Source organism: Osmerus mordax, chromosome 7, assembly GCF_038355195.1.
Source record: "Osmerus mordax isolate fOsmMor3 chromosome 7, fOsmMor3.pri, whole genome shotgun sequence".
Taxonomy (NCBI): Eukaryota; Metazoa; Chordata; class Actinopteri; order Osmeriformes; family Osmeridae; genus Osmerus; species Osmerus mordax.
The window spans coordinates 19,975,180-19,988,336 of record NC_090056.1 but is presented as its reverse complement, the minus strand read 5'-3'; the positions used below and the strand labels follow the sequence as shown (position 1 = coordinate 19,988,336).

Genomic DNA, 13,157 nt, shown 5'->3' with positions numbered 1-13,157 from the left:
TCTCTCTCTCTGTCTCTCTCTCTCTCTCTCTCTCTCTGTCTCTCTCTCTCTCTCTCTCTCTCTCTCTCTCTCTCTCTCTTTCCCTCTCTCTCTTTTTCTGTCTCTCTCTCTTTCTCATTCTCTCTCTCTTTTTCTTTTCGAATGAAGAGATGGATGTTGTAACCACTGCAGATAGGGTTGATTGGTCTGACCTATCTTGAAACGACTTTCTTGAGCTTCTATTTTGATGCTGCCTCAAAGATGTCTAGCTCAGAGGAAGAGGGCAGCCTGGTGGTTTGCGCAATCGGTCGCATTTGTTGTGTAGAATTGCTCCGCAGTTTGCAAAGTGTTTTTGTATGCCTCGCTGTACATGTGTTCATTTCTCAGATCACGGAACAAATATCTTTCCCTTGTGAAAGATTCCCACGCTCTGGGAACCTAGTTTGGCCCCTTCAACAAGCACAGCTACCATAAAATTAATAAAATGTAATTGAAATTCTTGGTCCTGTTTATCTGGACAGTGTCCTTACAGTCTAATATCCTAAGAAAGTCAATTACAATCCTAAATGATATGTGCCTTTAACCTAGTGTATGTGCCTATGTGCGGTGTCCGGGATGAATAATTAGCTAATTGGTGTAGGGTAGGGTGAGGGTATAGCTTAGTGGTTAGAGAACAATAGGTCTCTGGGGAAAATTCCCCCCTTTGCTGTGTGTCGTAGAGTTCATTGCTGTTTGATTATTTAGCTCGCTGCACCTCCAACTGCTACCGCGGTTGCAGATCATGAGTCACTGTAAATTTGTCTTGTCACACAAATTACCAGTCATGTCTGGCTGTTGGCAGCCCTGCCCAGCTTGTAAAGATATCCTTTACTCATGCACTGGACATGTATTCAGTCCAGTCTGGTGTGAATGACTGACGACACTACTCAAAACATCCCACGCTACAGAACTGCCAGCAGAAACGTTGTTTTTGGTTGCCTTTGACAGTTTTTAGCTGTCAGGATGTTTAGACAGTATGGATCATTGTAGTTGTGCAGGCTTTGAATGTAGGGACTTTTGCATCATCCTTGTTTCCTTTGTTGGGTACAGTTGTCCCCCATTAGCAGATATCTTTTTGAATATTTGAAAATGTTTGAAAAACAAGAATGAGTAGAAAAGCTGACCTAGCATCCAGGTGACTTCTGAACTACATATTTGTCTGTCTCACTGATTGACTTGTCTGTCGGTCTCACTGATTGACTTGTCTGTCTGTCTCACTGATTGACCTGTCTGTCTGTTCGTCCACCTACCTACCTCCCCCCTCCGCACCTACCTACCTACCTACCTACCTACCTACCTACCTACCTACCTACCTACCTACCTACCTACCTACCTACCTACCTACCTACCTACCTACCTACCTACCTACCTACCTACCTACCTACCTACCTACCTACCTACCTACCTCCCTCCCTCCCTCCCTCCCTCCCTCCCTCCCTCCCCTCCCTCCCTCCCTCCCTCCCTCCCTCCCTCCCTCCCTCCCTCCCCTCCCTCCCTCCCTCCCTCCCTCCCTCCCTCCCTCCCTCCCTCCCTTCCTTCCTTCCTTCCTTCCTACCTACCTACTTACCTACCTACCTACCTACCTACCTACCTACCTACCTACCTACCTTCCTCCCCATCCCCCCACCCCTCATCTCTCCTCTCCACAGCTGGTGGTGCAGGCAGGCCTGTATCACGGCAGCGAGCTGCTGTGCAAGGTAGCGACCAGCAGCGAGGTGACCGTCAGCTCTGAGCCAGTGTGGGACCAGAAGCTGCTGTTCGACATCACCGTGGCCGACCTGCCCCGCATGAGCCGCCTGTGCTTCGCCCTCTACGCCGTGGTGGAGAAGAACAAGAAACCCCGCGGCACCAAGAAGAAAAACAAGCGCGCTGTAAGTCAGCCACGCTCGTTTCGTGTAGCGTTTTTTTTGTTTTAGGATTATAACACTGTATTCATCTAGCTGACAGGACTTGGACCTGAGATCTCTTGATATGTATTCAAGTGCTTCAACCACTGAGCTAACCCCTGCCCTCCTTTTAAGTGCTGCTTTTAGCGCCCTCAGGCCAAGTAAGACAGTAGTAAGTCGTTTGCCCCGACTGCCTTTGAGACACGTCTGTGTGTAAGTTTGTGGGTGTGAACTTGTTATCAAGCACAAACATGTATGCTTCCTCTGTAGTAAGTTGTTTGTGTGTGTGTGTGTGTTTGTGTGTGTGGGTGTGTTGAGCCTGATTGTGCAAATGTGTTCGCATGTCTGTGGTTAACTCTCCTGTGTTTCTTATCACTTCCATCACGCACATGGAAGGAAGAGAGAAAAGTACATTCATGGAATTTTCTTAACTTTTACTTTTTCAGGTCCTCTGTAGATCTGTATCGTAGTTGTCCTGTATGATCTGCAAACTTGGATTCAACGAATTCACATTTTTCTGAACCTACCTTTCTGATGCAACTTTAACAAGCAGTTAGTTTTGTAAGACTCATTTTGGGTGATTGGAGGGTTTCCCCTCTCTATGCTTTAATAATGGGATTCTTATGATAATTATAGTGTTCCCTGTGCCCACCCTGATAGCCCCTCAGGTGTTTCTAAAGGCAGCTGTCCCTGTGCCCACCCCGATAGCCCCTCAGGTGTTTCTAAAGGCAGCTGTCCCTGTGCCCACCCCGATAGCCCCTCAGGTGTTTCTAAAGGCAGCTGGCCCAACGACTTCTGCTTTCAGACCGACTTCCTTCTTGTTCCTCCGATTCACAGAACTCATCTCAGAAAGACACCAGGAAGGCAGAACTCATTTTTATTTATGTTTTATTCGGCCTACGCTTGTTTGCGTCTCCTCTTTAGTAGCTTTACCGTGAAGTATTCTGAGTGAGGTGATGGGACTGTACGGTTTAGAGCCGTATGTAGAATGTAGCCGTATGTAGTTCCCCCCCCCCCCCCCCCCCGTTCCCCGTCTTTACCGAAACTTACTAGCCTAGCACATTAAAATAGCACACAACAGTACTGAGCTGTTTCATTTATAGAGGAGAGTTTTTCAACCAAGAAATATGCTTTGTTTTCACCATGGCACATGTTTCACAGATAATTTATGTAGTAAAAAAAAAAAGAATTCTAGCATTGCTGGCAGATAAATATTAGGCAGTAATGAAGTACCTGTATCTACTGTTACTGTCGATTTGAAGACCCTTAAACCTAAATGGCCACATGTCTGCGGAGTGATAGTTCCAGGTGCTAGAATGAGTCGCTTGTTGGTTATAGACATCAACAGTTGCATATCTGTTCTCATTTCAAAACTGGAAGTGAGTTTGAGAGAACCAGTTGAAAGAAGTTCCTCTCTCCACAATATCCAACTTACATACATACTGGTTTCTGGTTTGTATCATTTTAATAAAATATTTTTTCAAGACAGTTGAAGTGAACTTCCTTCCCCAATAACTCAATCGAATACATTCGTATATAGACCCCCCCAGTCAGGAGAGGAGTGTGGGTGACCTCACAGCTAAGGATTTTGTGGTCTGTCTCTCTCTGTCTCTCTCTCTCTCTCTCTCTCTGTCTCTCTCTCTCTCTCTCTCTGTATCTTTCTGTCTGTCTCTCTCTCTCTCTCTCTGTCTCTCTCTCTGTATCTCTCTCTCTCTCTGTCTGTCTCTCTGTATCTCTCTCTCTTTCTCTCTGTCACACTCTCCGCCTCTCTCTTCCTCTCCTACATGACTCTCTACCCCTCTCTCTCTCTCTCTCTCCCTCCCTCCATCCTTCCCGCCCACCAGGATTGTCTCATAGCGTGGGTCAACACCATGGTGTTCGACTACAAGGACCAGCTGAAGACAGGGGAGTTCCTGCTGCCCATGTGGCCCTCCATCCCAGGTACAATGACAGGTTCATGTACCACACACTTTTATCCAAAGTGGCTATTAATAGGAGGGTGGGGGGAATTCAAACCTGCAACCTCTTGATCTGCAGTCGCTTTGGATAAAAGCGTCTGCTAATTGAATAAATGTAAATGTAATGTAGCTAATCCCCCGCTGCGCTGCTTTGGCTAAAAAACGTCTGTTAGATGAATAACAATTTATATGATTTATATTTACATAACTTTTAGAGCTCAACTACTCGCAACTCTCCCACACTGATGGGAAAACTGTTTGAGCCGGTTTGAGTAACTATTGTGACACACCACGCTGCAGATCTCACACCACCCTAATGCCCTCTCACAGTTGCTAGTGACGAGGCCGACGTCCATCTTTGTTGTTAATATTGCATGCTGTGTTTTCATGGCTTAAAATGGTCAGAATCTACAAGATGTTAACCTGGTTGAAATGACAGCTATGGTAAAGACAGAGATATCTGTCTGTATCTGTGTGTATGCTCATACATCCAGCCATCCTTTGATCTGTCCCATCTCAGACGATAAGACCGACCTGTTAAATCCCATGGGCACAGTGGAGAAGAACCCCAACATAGACAGCGCAGCCGGACTCCTGATCTCCTTCCCTAACGTCAGACCGTATCCCCTCTACTACCCCCCGCTAGACAAGGTGCTGCTCAACTCCCCTTCAATCGACTTTGAAACTCATACAGTTAAACACTTTTAAATTCATACAGTTAAACACTTTCAAACTCATACAGTTAAACACTTTCAAACTCATACAGTTAAATACTTTCAAATTCATATTGTTAAAAACACTTTTAAACTCATATAGTTAAATACTTTTAAACTCATACAGTTAAATACTTTTAAACTCATATAGTTAAAACACTTTTAAACTCATATAGTTAAAACACTTTTAAACTCATACAGTTAAATACTTTTAAATTCATATTGTTAAAAACACTTTTAAATTCATATAGTTAAAACACTTTTAAACTCATACAGTTAAATACTTTCAAACTCATACAGTTAAAAATTGTTTGTTTATTCTGTTTTAAAATACCATCCTAAATAAACCTTTTACATGTATTTTTTAAGTTGAGCGAACTGGAAACAAATGGAGGTAAAGTTGTCATCACCAAAGAGGAGGTAAGGTTTGCCTTTATTGTCATTGCACATAACAACGAAGATCTATTTAGATCTACTTATATCTATAATTGAAATATCATGCTTGCATAACATACAGTGGTGTGTCTTATAGTGTTTTGTATGACAAATTAGGTATATTATAAAGTACATTACAGTCATATTAAATAGTATGATATTTAGCTCATGTAATACTTTTATAATGAGTAAAGAATGTACAGTAATATATAGTAACATTATTGTGTTTATGTAACCAGTTAACAGTGCTGTGTTACCAGAATGCCAAAGGAAAATGTCCATTCTACGTACATCTAAAGGACAATAAAGCTTTCTTATCTCAATATTAGTGTTATGATCATATTAGAATCGTCAGGAAGTCCAGTCCACACCCTGAGACGTCTGTTGTTTTCCTCCCCAAGTCGACGAAGCTGAAGGAGATAATGGACAACAAGAACTACACGGAGATCTTCGAGGACGAGAAGGAGCTGCTGTGGAAGGCGCGAGCAGAAGTGTGCGAGCGTTACCCAGAGAGCCTGTCCAAGCTGCTGCTCATCACCAAGTGGAACAAACACGAGGAAGTGTTGCAGGTACGGATGAGGGGGACGGATGGATAGGCAGGCCAGGCAGGGCAGACAGACACAGACAGACAGACAGACAGACAGACAGACAGACAGACAGACACAGACAGACAGACAGACAGACAGACAGACAGACAGACAGACAGACACAGACAGACAGACAGACAGACAGACACAGTTACACAGACAGACAGACAGACACAGTTACACAGACAGACAGACACAGTTACACAGACAGACACACTTAGACAGACAGACAGACACAGTTACACAGACAGACAGACACAGTTAGACACAGACAGACAGACACAGTTACACAGACAGACAGACACAGTTACACAGACAGACAGACACAGTTACACAGACACACTTAGACACAGACAGACAGACAGACACAGTTAGACACAGACAGACACAGTTAGACACAGACAGACACAGTTAGACACAGACAGACACAGACAGACACAGTTAGACACAGACAGACAGGCAGTCCAGACAATCAGACAGACAGTAATTCTGTCAGACAGGCAGTAATTCTGTCAGTCCAGACCTAAAGTCAGTCAGTCAGATTGACCGATCGGCTGATCTATGTTGACGAGCGTGTTGTGTTGCTGTGTCCAGATGGTGGCGCTGTTGAGGAAGTGGGCGGAGCTTCCTGCCCTCCACGCTCTGGAGCTGCTGGACTACAGCTTCCCGGACCCCAACGTCCGCGCGTTCACCGTCAGGTGCCTGCGCAAGCTCCGGTGAGGCTATTACCACATCGCTGGCGTGTGGCGTGTCTTTAGCGTGTGGCGTGTCTTTGGCGTGTGGCGTGTCTTTAGCGTGTGGCGTGTCTTTGGTGTGTGGCGTGTCTTTGGCGTGTCTTTGGCGTGTAGCATGTCTTTGGCATGTGGCATGTCTTTAGCGTGTGGCATGTCTTTGGCGTGTGGCGTGTCTTTGGAGTGTGGCGTGTCTTTAGCGTGTGGCATGTCTTTGGCGTGTGGCGTGTGATGTTTTTGTCTGCTTTAACCAGCCATGCCACTGTAAGTTGAACCAGCTGAACTGTAACTGGGGTTATGCTCACTTGGAATCTCCCCTCCTCCTGCTTTCCCCCGCAGCGACGACGAGCTTCTGCAGTACCTGCTGCAGCTGGTGCAGGTGCTGAAGTACGAAGCCTACCTGGAATGCGACCTCACCACCTTCCTGTTGGAGAGAGCCCTGTCCAACAAGCGGATAGGTCACTTCCTGTTCTGGCACCTCAGGTTTGGTCAAATCTATATATGTCTATACTGAATGGATCCACGTTCTTATACCCGTTTATTTACCTTTTTTTTTTTATATATAAACTGTCATGAAAGGTTTCAGTCTTTCTACATCTTACATCCGAGACCCAACCCCAAAACCCACAAACATATCATTTTCTCTGTGTGTGGTCTAGTAGTGCATATGGCTGTCAAAGTACACTGTGTTCTACAACAGAAGTTATTAGCCTATTTCAGTCTGGCCCCTTCTCTGAAAGCAGAAAATACCCCCTCTATGGGGTCAGTTTGAGCATCACTGTTCTGGTAAGTGTTGTAGGGGCTGGTCTGGGGTCAGTTTGAGCACCACTGTTCTGGTAAGTGTTGTAGGGGCTGGTCTGGGGTCAGTTTGAGCATCACTGTTCTGGTAAGTGTTGTAGGGGCTGGTCTGGGGTCAGTTTGAGCATCACTGTTCTGGTAAGTGTTGTAGGGGCTGGTCTGGGGTCAGTTTGAGCATCACTGTTCTGGTAAGTGTTGTAGGGGCTGGTCTGGGGTCAGTTTGAGCATCACTGTTCTGGTAAGTGTTGTAGGGGCTGGTCTGGGGTCAGTTTGAGCATCACTGTTCTGGTGTGTGTTGCAGGTCCGAGATGCACGTGGCTTCAGTGAGCCTGAGGTTTGGTCTGATCCTGGAGGCCTACTGCCGGGGCAACATCTACCACATCAAGACCCTGATGAAGCAGGTGAGTGCAACATCATACTCATCAACTTTTTATTATTTTGTTTTTGTGTAAGTACGTTCTATTTGTTCACGTCACAGCTGGCACAAAGGGTCAATGTGTACAGATCTAATCATCTTTACATTACATTTCGTATGTTTAAAATGATAAATAGTGGTTCGAACATAGATATATATAAACACTAGATGTCTTACGGCGGAGTCTAGAACGTCCGCACATGGCGGCCATCTTGCAACAGTCAACTCGCTCACCCATAACATTGTGTTGAATCTACATGTACTTTTTAAACGACCATAACTTGCTAAATTTTCAACCGATTTTGAAACGGTTTGGTTTGTTATCAACGTCAGAGATGTCGTTATGCATTGGCCGCCATGTGCGGACGTTCGACTCCGTTGTCCGGCAACTCGGACAAGACATCTAGTGTTTATATATATCTATGGTGGTGAGGGTATAGCTCAGGGATATATAAGTCAACTTATTAGCAAGCCGGCCCTTTTATCCAAAGATATATATATATATATAATATTAGAAGTCTCAATAATGAGACTATATACTTGAAATGCTGTAACCAAATTGCCCTCGGGGATATCAAATAAGTCAAAAGTTGTCACTTCCTGTGGTATTCCCCCTGACCTTCCTGCCCCACTCCATCCCTCCCCCCACCCTCCCCCCTGTGCAGAACGAGGCGCTGGGGAAGATGAAGGCTCTGAACGACTTTGTGAAGTCGGGTTCTCAGAAGACTTCCCGCCAGCAGACCACGGAGGACATGAAGCTGTGCATCAAACAGGAAGCCTACCTGGAGGCCCTGTCTGACCTGCTGTCCCCTCTCAACCCCAGCATCATCCTGTCTGAGATCTGGTCAGAGGCCTCTCTCTCTCACACACACAGACACACATGCATACACACACACACATGCATACACACACACACACACATACACACGCACACACATGCATGCATACACACACACACACATGCATACACACACATTCACAAACACATACACACAAGTACATGCATGCACATACACACACTTGCACAGGAAAGCACTCGCAAATAAACGCACACACACGGAGGCACACACACAAATATATGCACACACACAAGCCACACACACACCTGTTGTGATCATCCTTTGTGATGTGCTTAGTGATGTAAAGGGGTCAGATGGCTGAGCGGTTAGCGAATCGGGCTAGTAATCAGAAGGTTACCGGTTTTGCACGGTCCGATTCTCGGCCGTGCAAAATGACGTTGTGTCCTTGGGCAAGGCACTTCACCCTACTTGCCTCGGGGGGAATGTCCCTGTACTTACTGTAAGTCGCTCTGGATAAGAACGTCTGCTAAATGACTAAATGTAAATGTAGTGCGGACAGATGCAAGTTCATGGACTCCAAGATGAAGCCGCTGTGGTTGATGTACAAGAACCCCTGGCTGCAGAGTGAAACCCTGGGCATCATCTTCAAGAACGGAGATGGTAGGAAATCACACCATCATGACATCACATCACACCATCACATCACACCATGACATTACACCATCACATTAAACCATCACATTAAACCATCACATCACACCATGGCATTACACCATGGCATTACACCATCATGACATCACACCATCACATCACACCATCACATCACATTACACCATCATGACAACATACCATCACATTATACGATCATGACATTACACTATCATGACATCACACCATCACATTACACCATCATCACAACATCAACACATCCAACTGCATCTCTGCAGGTATTTTAAGTGTCACAACAGATTAGCAGTGGCCCGCAGATCAATGCAGAGATCCAACCTGAACTCTCAGTGGAGATGCGTGACATCTTAAATACTTAAGGTTAGAATAACTCTAGCTGGCTGCAGGCTGGACTGTGTTTACCCGATGATGATGATGATGATGATGATCGGGTGTGTCTCTTCCTCAGATCTTCGTCAGGACATGTTGACCCTCCAGATGATCCAGGTCATGGAAATCCTTTGGAAGAAGGAGGGTCTGGACCTGAGGTAAACCAGGCTCTCTTTTTCTTCTGTTACCTCAGGCTGGACCTGAGGTAACGAAACACCAGAATCCAGTCGTCAATCTAATTCCACAACGTTCAGAAGTGCCAAAAAACCCACTCGGGTAACCGTAATCCTCGGCATGGCGCAGGACGGCCTATTTTAGATCGAACTAGTCGTTTGTTTTGCAGGAGAGGGGGACCTGAGTGTTGTTTCCTCTCTCCCTCCTCCTGCAGGATGATCCCTTATGGCTGCCTCTCCACCGGGAACAAGACAGGCCTCATCGAGGTGGTGAAGAACTCCGACACCATCGCCAACATCCAGAGGAACAACAGCAACAGCGCCGCCACCGCCGCCCTCAACAAGGACGCCATCCTCAACTGGCTCAAGTCCAAGAACCCAGAGTAAGGCTGACCCACAGGTCAAAGGTCATCTGAGGGGTGAGGGAGGTCCGGTGGAGGGGGGGGGACATTACTATGAATCTTCCAGCAATGTTTTCCATTGATCCATCGTGGTGTTCAACTAAGTTCCCACACACCCGATGTCTATGAAATCTAAAAACCAATATGCAAGGTGCATTGATTGCTCATTTAAGTGTCTTTTTAGAGTCATAGAAGAGTCATAGCAGAATCAGAGTCTTAACCCAAACAAATCCACAAGAAGTGCTGCCAGATGAAAATGTAATGATTATACCTTGAACGGATGTCGTTTTGACATCCAGAATCAGAGACAGTTTGTTTGTACGGCACCAGGCCAGAGTGAGAGTGTCTGTAACACGTTAACATGAAGGGTGACAGGGATGACGCACAATGTGACTGGAGCGGCAATCATTTGTCCTTCTCATTATCGCCTCTGCAAATATTTCACAGAACAGGAAGAGAGAGAGAGAGAGAGAGAGAGAGAGAGAGGGGGAGGGGAGGGAGAGAGAGAGAGAGAGAACCGTGGTTTACAGTGTGTTTGTGTGAGTGTCTAAACATTAAATTGAAGTAAAGGTTAGGAAACAATCAGTGAACTTGAACTTGTCATGTACCTGTTAGCAGAGATAAGCTGGATCAGGCCATTGAAGAGTTCACCCTGTCCTGTGCTGGCTACTGTGTGGCTACGTACGTCTTGGGTATAGGAGACCGCCACAACGACAACATCATGATCAAGGAAAATGGACAGGTGAGATTCTGGGTGGAAATTGAAATGGACAACTAGTTTTGGTGACATTTTAAGCTTTAAAAGCATTTTTTGTATTTTATTTTTTATTTATTTTTTTACTTTGCACCTCAATTCCTGTGATTTTTATCATTGCAAATGTTGATTATTATTTTTATTTTTATTTTTTACATTTTTAATCTTGCTATGCTGGAGGCAAAGGGGATGACCTGCCCCTCCATGTTTTACAGGTGTAGCTGCATTCTCTTCCACAGGGTGGCACACGTTATTTCAGATAATCAATTACAGTCACAACATCTAATCAGACCATGTTTCGAAATAATAATGATGCCTTTGATTGCATTAGACATATATTATACATATATATTATATGTGACAGACATGAAGAAACAGTTATGGACATAAGTATTCTTACATACATCACAAGTACAGATAAAGGCACACATACTGTTACACACTTAGCCCAGATATATTGTGAAGAGCAATTTTAATACTTAAGATCTTTACTTTACAGTAATTGTCTGTGTGTGTAACCCTCTAACCCCCCCCCCAGTTCTCCCTGGCCGTTCTAGTGTGTGTAACCCTCTCACCTTTCCCCCCTGTCCCCTGTGCTGTTTCTAGCTGTTCCACATTGACTTTGGCCACTTCCTGGGGAACTTTAAGAGCAAATTCGGGATCAACAGGGAGCGTGTGCCTTTCATCCTGACGTACGACTTTGTCCACGTGATTCAAGAAGGCCGGACCAACAACAGCGAGAAGTTTGAGAGGTAAGAAACAAGGAATGGGAGTCAGATGGCTGAGTGGTTAGGGAAGCGGGCTAGTAATCAGAAGGTTGCTAGTTTGATTCCCGGCTATGCCAACCAAATGACGTTGTGTCCTTGGGCAAGGCACCCTACTTGCCTCGGGGGGAATGTCCCTGTACTTACTGTAAGTCGCTCTGGATAAGAGCGTCTGCTAAACGACTAAATGTAAATGTAAATGTGAATGTTAAAACACTTGTGAAGCCCTCTGTGATATAAAAGGACGACACAAATACATCTGATTTGACCTTTAACCTTTGCCCCCTTTCTCCAGGTTCAGGGCCTGCTGTGAGCAGGCCTATAAGATCCTGTGTCGGAACGGCACTCTGTTCGTCAACCTGTTTGCCATGATGAAGGCTGCAGGTCTGCCAGAGCTTAGCTGCTTCAAGGACATCCAGTATCTGAAGGTTCCTAATGCCGGCTTCTGATACTAGCGTTTATTTTAGATTCTGTTCAAATTGTTTGTTCCATTGCTGCATTTTGCAGATTATTGGAGGTGGTTTAGGTGCAGTTCTATGGGCGTATGTGAAGCCCTCTGTGACATTGCTTGTCAGAAGGGCTGTACAATCTGGTTTGTCTCTACAGATTTGTAAATATACGGCAAATGCCCTTTGTGAAACATAGGAATTAAAATACACCGCACAACCATTAACAATTTAGGCAATTGTGAGAATGTGGCACAAGGGACCAACCTACACAGGCTGGGAGGCAAAAGCTTTTCCATTTTGGATATTAAGGCTTAATTATCAGCTCCAGGGTATTGAGTTGTACTGAGTAAATGCTGTGCTTAAAGCCCACAATGTGGCTAAGCTAAATTGAGGATTCATATATGGTTTTACATCCAGATTATTATGTAATGGTTCTGTTTGGATAATGATGTGCATGGATAATTGGAGAGTTTCTTGAGATTGTAATCACCCTGTCATTTTCTCCCTCGGTCTATGTCTCTCTTTCTTTGTCCCTTTATCTCCTTCTCTCTGTGTCTCTCCATCTGTCTATCTCCCTCTCCTCCCCTCTCTCTCCCCCTCCTTCCCTCTCCCTCTATCTCTCCCCCTCGTTCCTTCCCTCCCTCCTCTCTTCCACTCTCTCTCCTCCCCTCTCTCTCTCCCCCTCCTTCCCTCCCCCTCTATCTCTCCCCCTCCTTCCTTCCCTCCCTCCTCCACTCCCTCTCTTCCCCTCCCTCCCTCCCTCTCTCCCCCTCCCTTCACTCCCTCTCTCTATCCCTCCTTCCCTCCCCCTCCCTCTTTCTCTCCCCCTCCTTCCCTCCCTCCCTCTCTCCCCTTCCTTCCCTCCCTCTCTCTTTGTCTCTGTCTCCCCCTACCCAACCCCCCTCCCTCCCCCTCTCTCTCTCTTCAGGATTCTCTGGCTTTGGGGAAGTCTGAGGATGAAGCGCTGAAGAGTTTTAAAGTCAAGTTCAACGAGGCTTTGAGAGAGAGTTGGAAGACGAAGGTGAATTGGATGATGCACTCCTGGGCCAAAGAAAGTAGACTTTGAGACCCCCCAATGTTTGGAGAAACTTGAAGCAGATCCCCTCAGTCCATCCTGGCAGTCTAAGGAGACAGCTGGGGGGGAAACAGACAAATAAACACAATGCACTGAGGCAGTGCTGGTCCTAATACATTTGGCGCCCTAGGCTTGGTTTGTCTC

General features: G+C 45.7%; 1 protein-coding gene across 4 annotated transcripts in view; it reads left to right on the top strand.

The window, feature by feature from the left end:
* The window catches only part of pik3cd (phosphatidylinositol-4,5-bisphosphate 3-kinase, catalytic subunit delta), a 20,375-nt gene extending 7,218 nt beyond the window's left edge, over positions 1–13,157 (top strand). For 3 of the 4 annotated variants that reach the window (XM_067240173.1, XM_067240171.1, XM_067240174.1), the window contains 16 exons: positions 1,668–1,889; positions 3,749–3,845; positions 4,383–4,513; positions 4,945–4,995; positions 5,412–5,579; positions 6,192–6,313; positions 6,668–6,811; positions 7,428–7,527; positions 8,207–8,385; positions 8,892–9,001; positions 9,477–9,555; positions 9,786–9,953; positions 10,587–10,713; positions 11,332–11,477; positions 11,785–11,917; positions 12,867–13,157. In XM_067240173.1, the coding sequence (XP_067096274.1) occupies positions 1,668–1,889; positions 3,749–3,845; positions 4,383–4,513; positions 4,945–4,995; positions 5,412–5,579; positions 6,192–6,313; positions 6,668–6,811; positions 7,428–7,527; positions 8,207–8,385; positions 8,892–9,001; positions 9,477–9,555; positions 9,786–9,953; positions 10,587–10,713; positions 11,332–11,477; positions 11,785–11,917; positions 12,867–13,004 (2,115 nt within the window). In that variant the 3' untranslated portion in view covers positions 13,005–13,157. The remainder of the gene's footprint in view (positions 1–1,667; positions 1,890–3,748; positions 3,846–4,382; positions 4,514–4,944; positions 4,996–5,411; positions 5,580–6,191; positions 6,314–6,667; positions 6,812–7,427; positions 7,528–8,206; positions 8,386–8,891; positions 9,002–9,476; positions 9,556–9,785; positions 9,954–10,586; positions 10,714–11,331; positions 11,478–11,784; positions 11,918–12,866) is intronic. The other variant, XM_067240172.1, reaches the window with a different exon arrangement.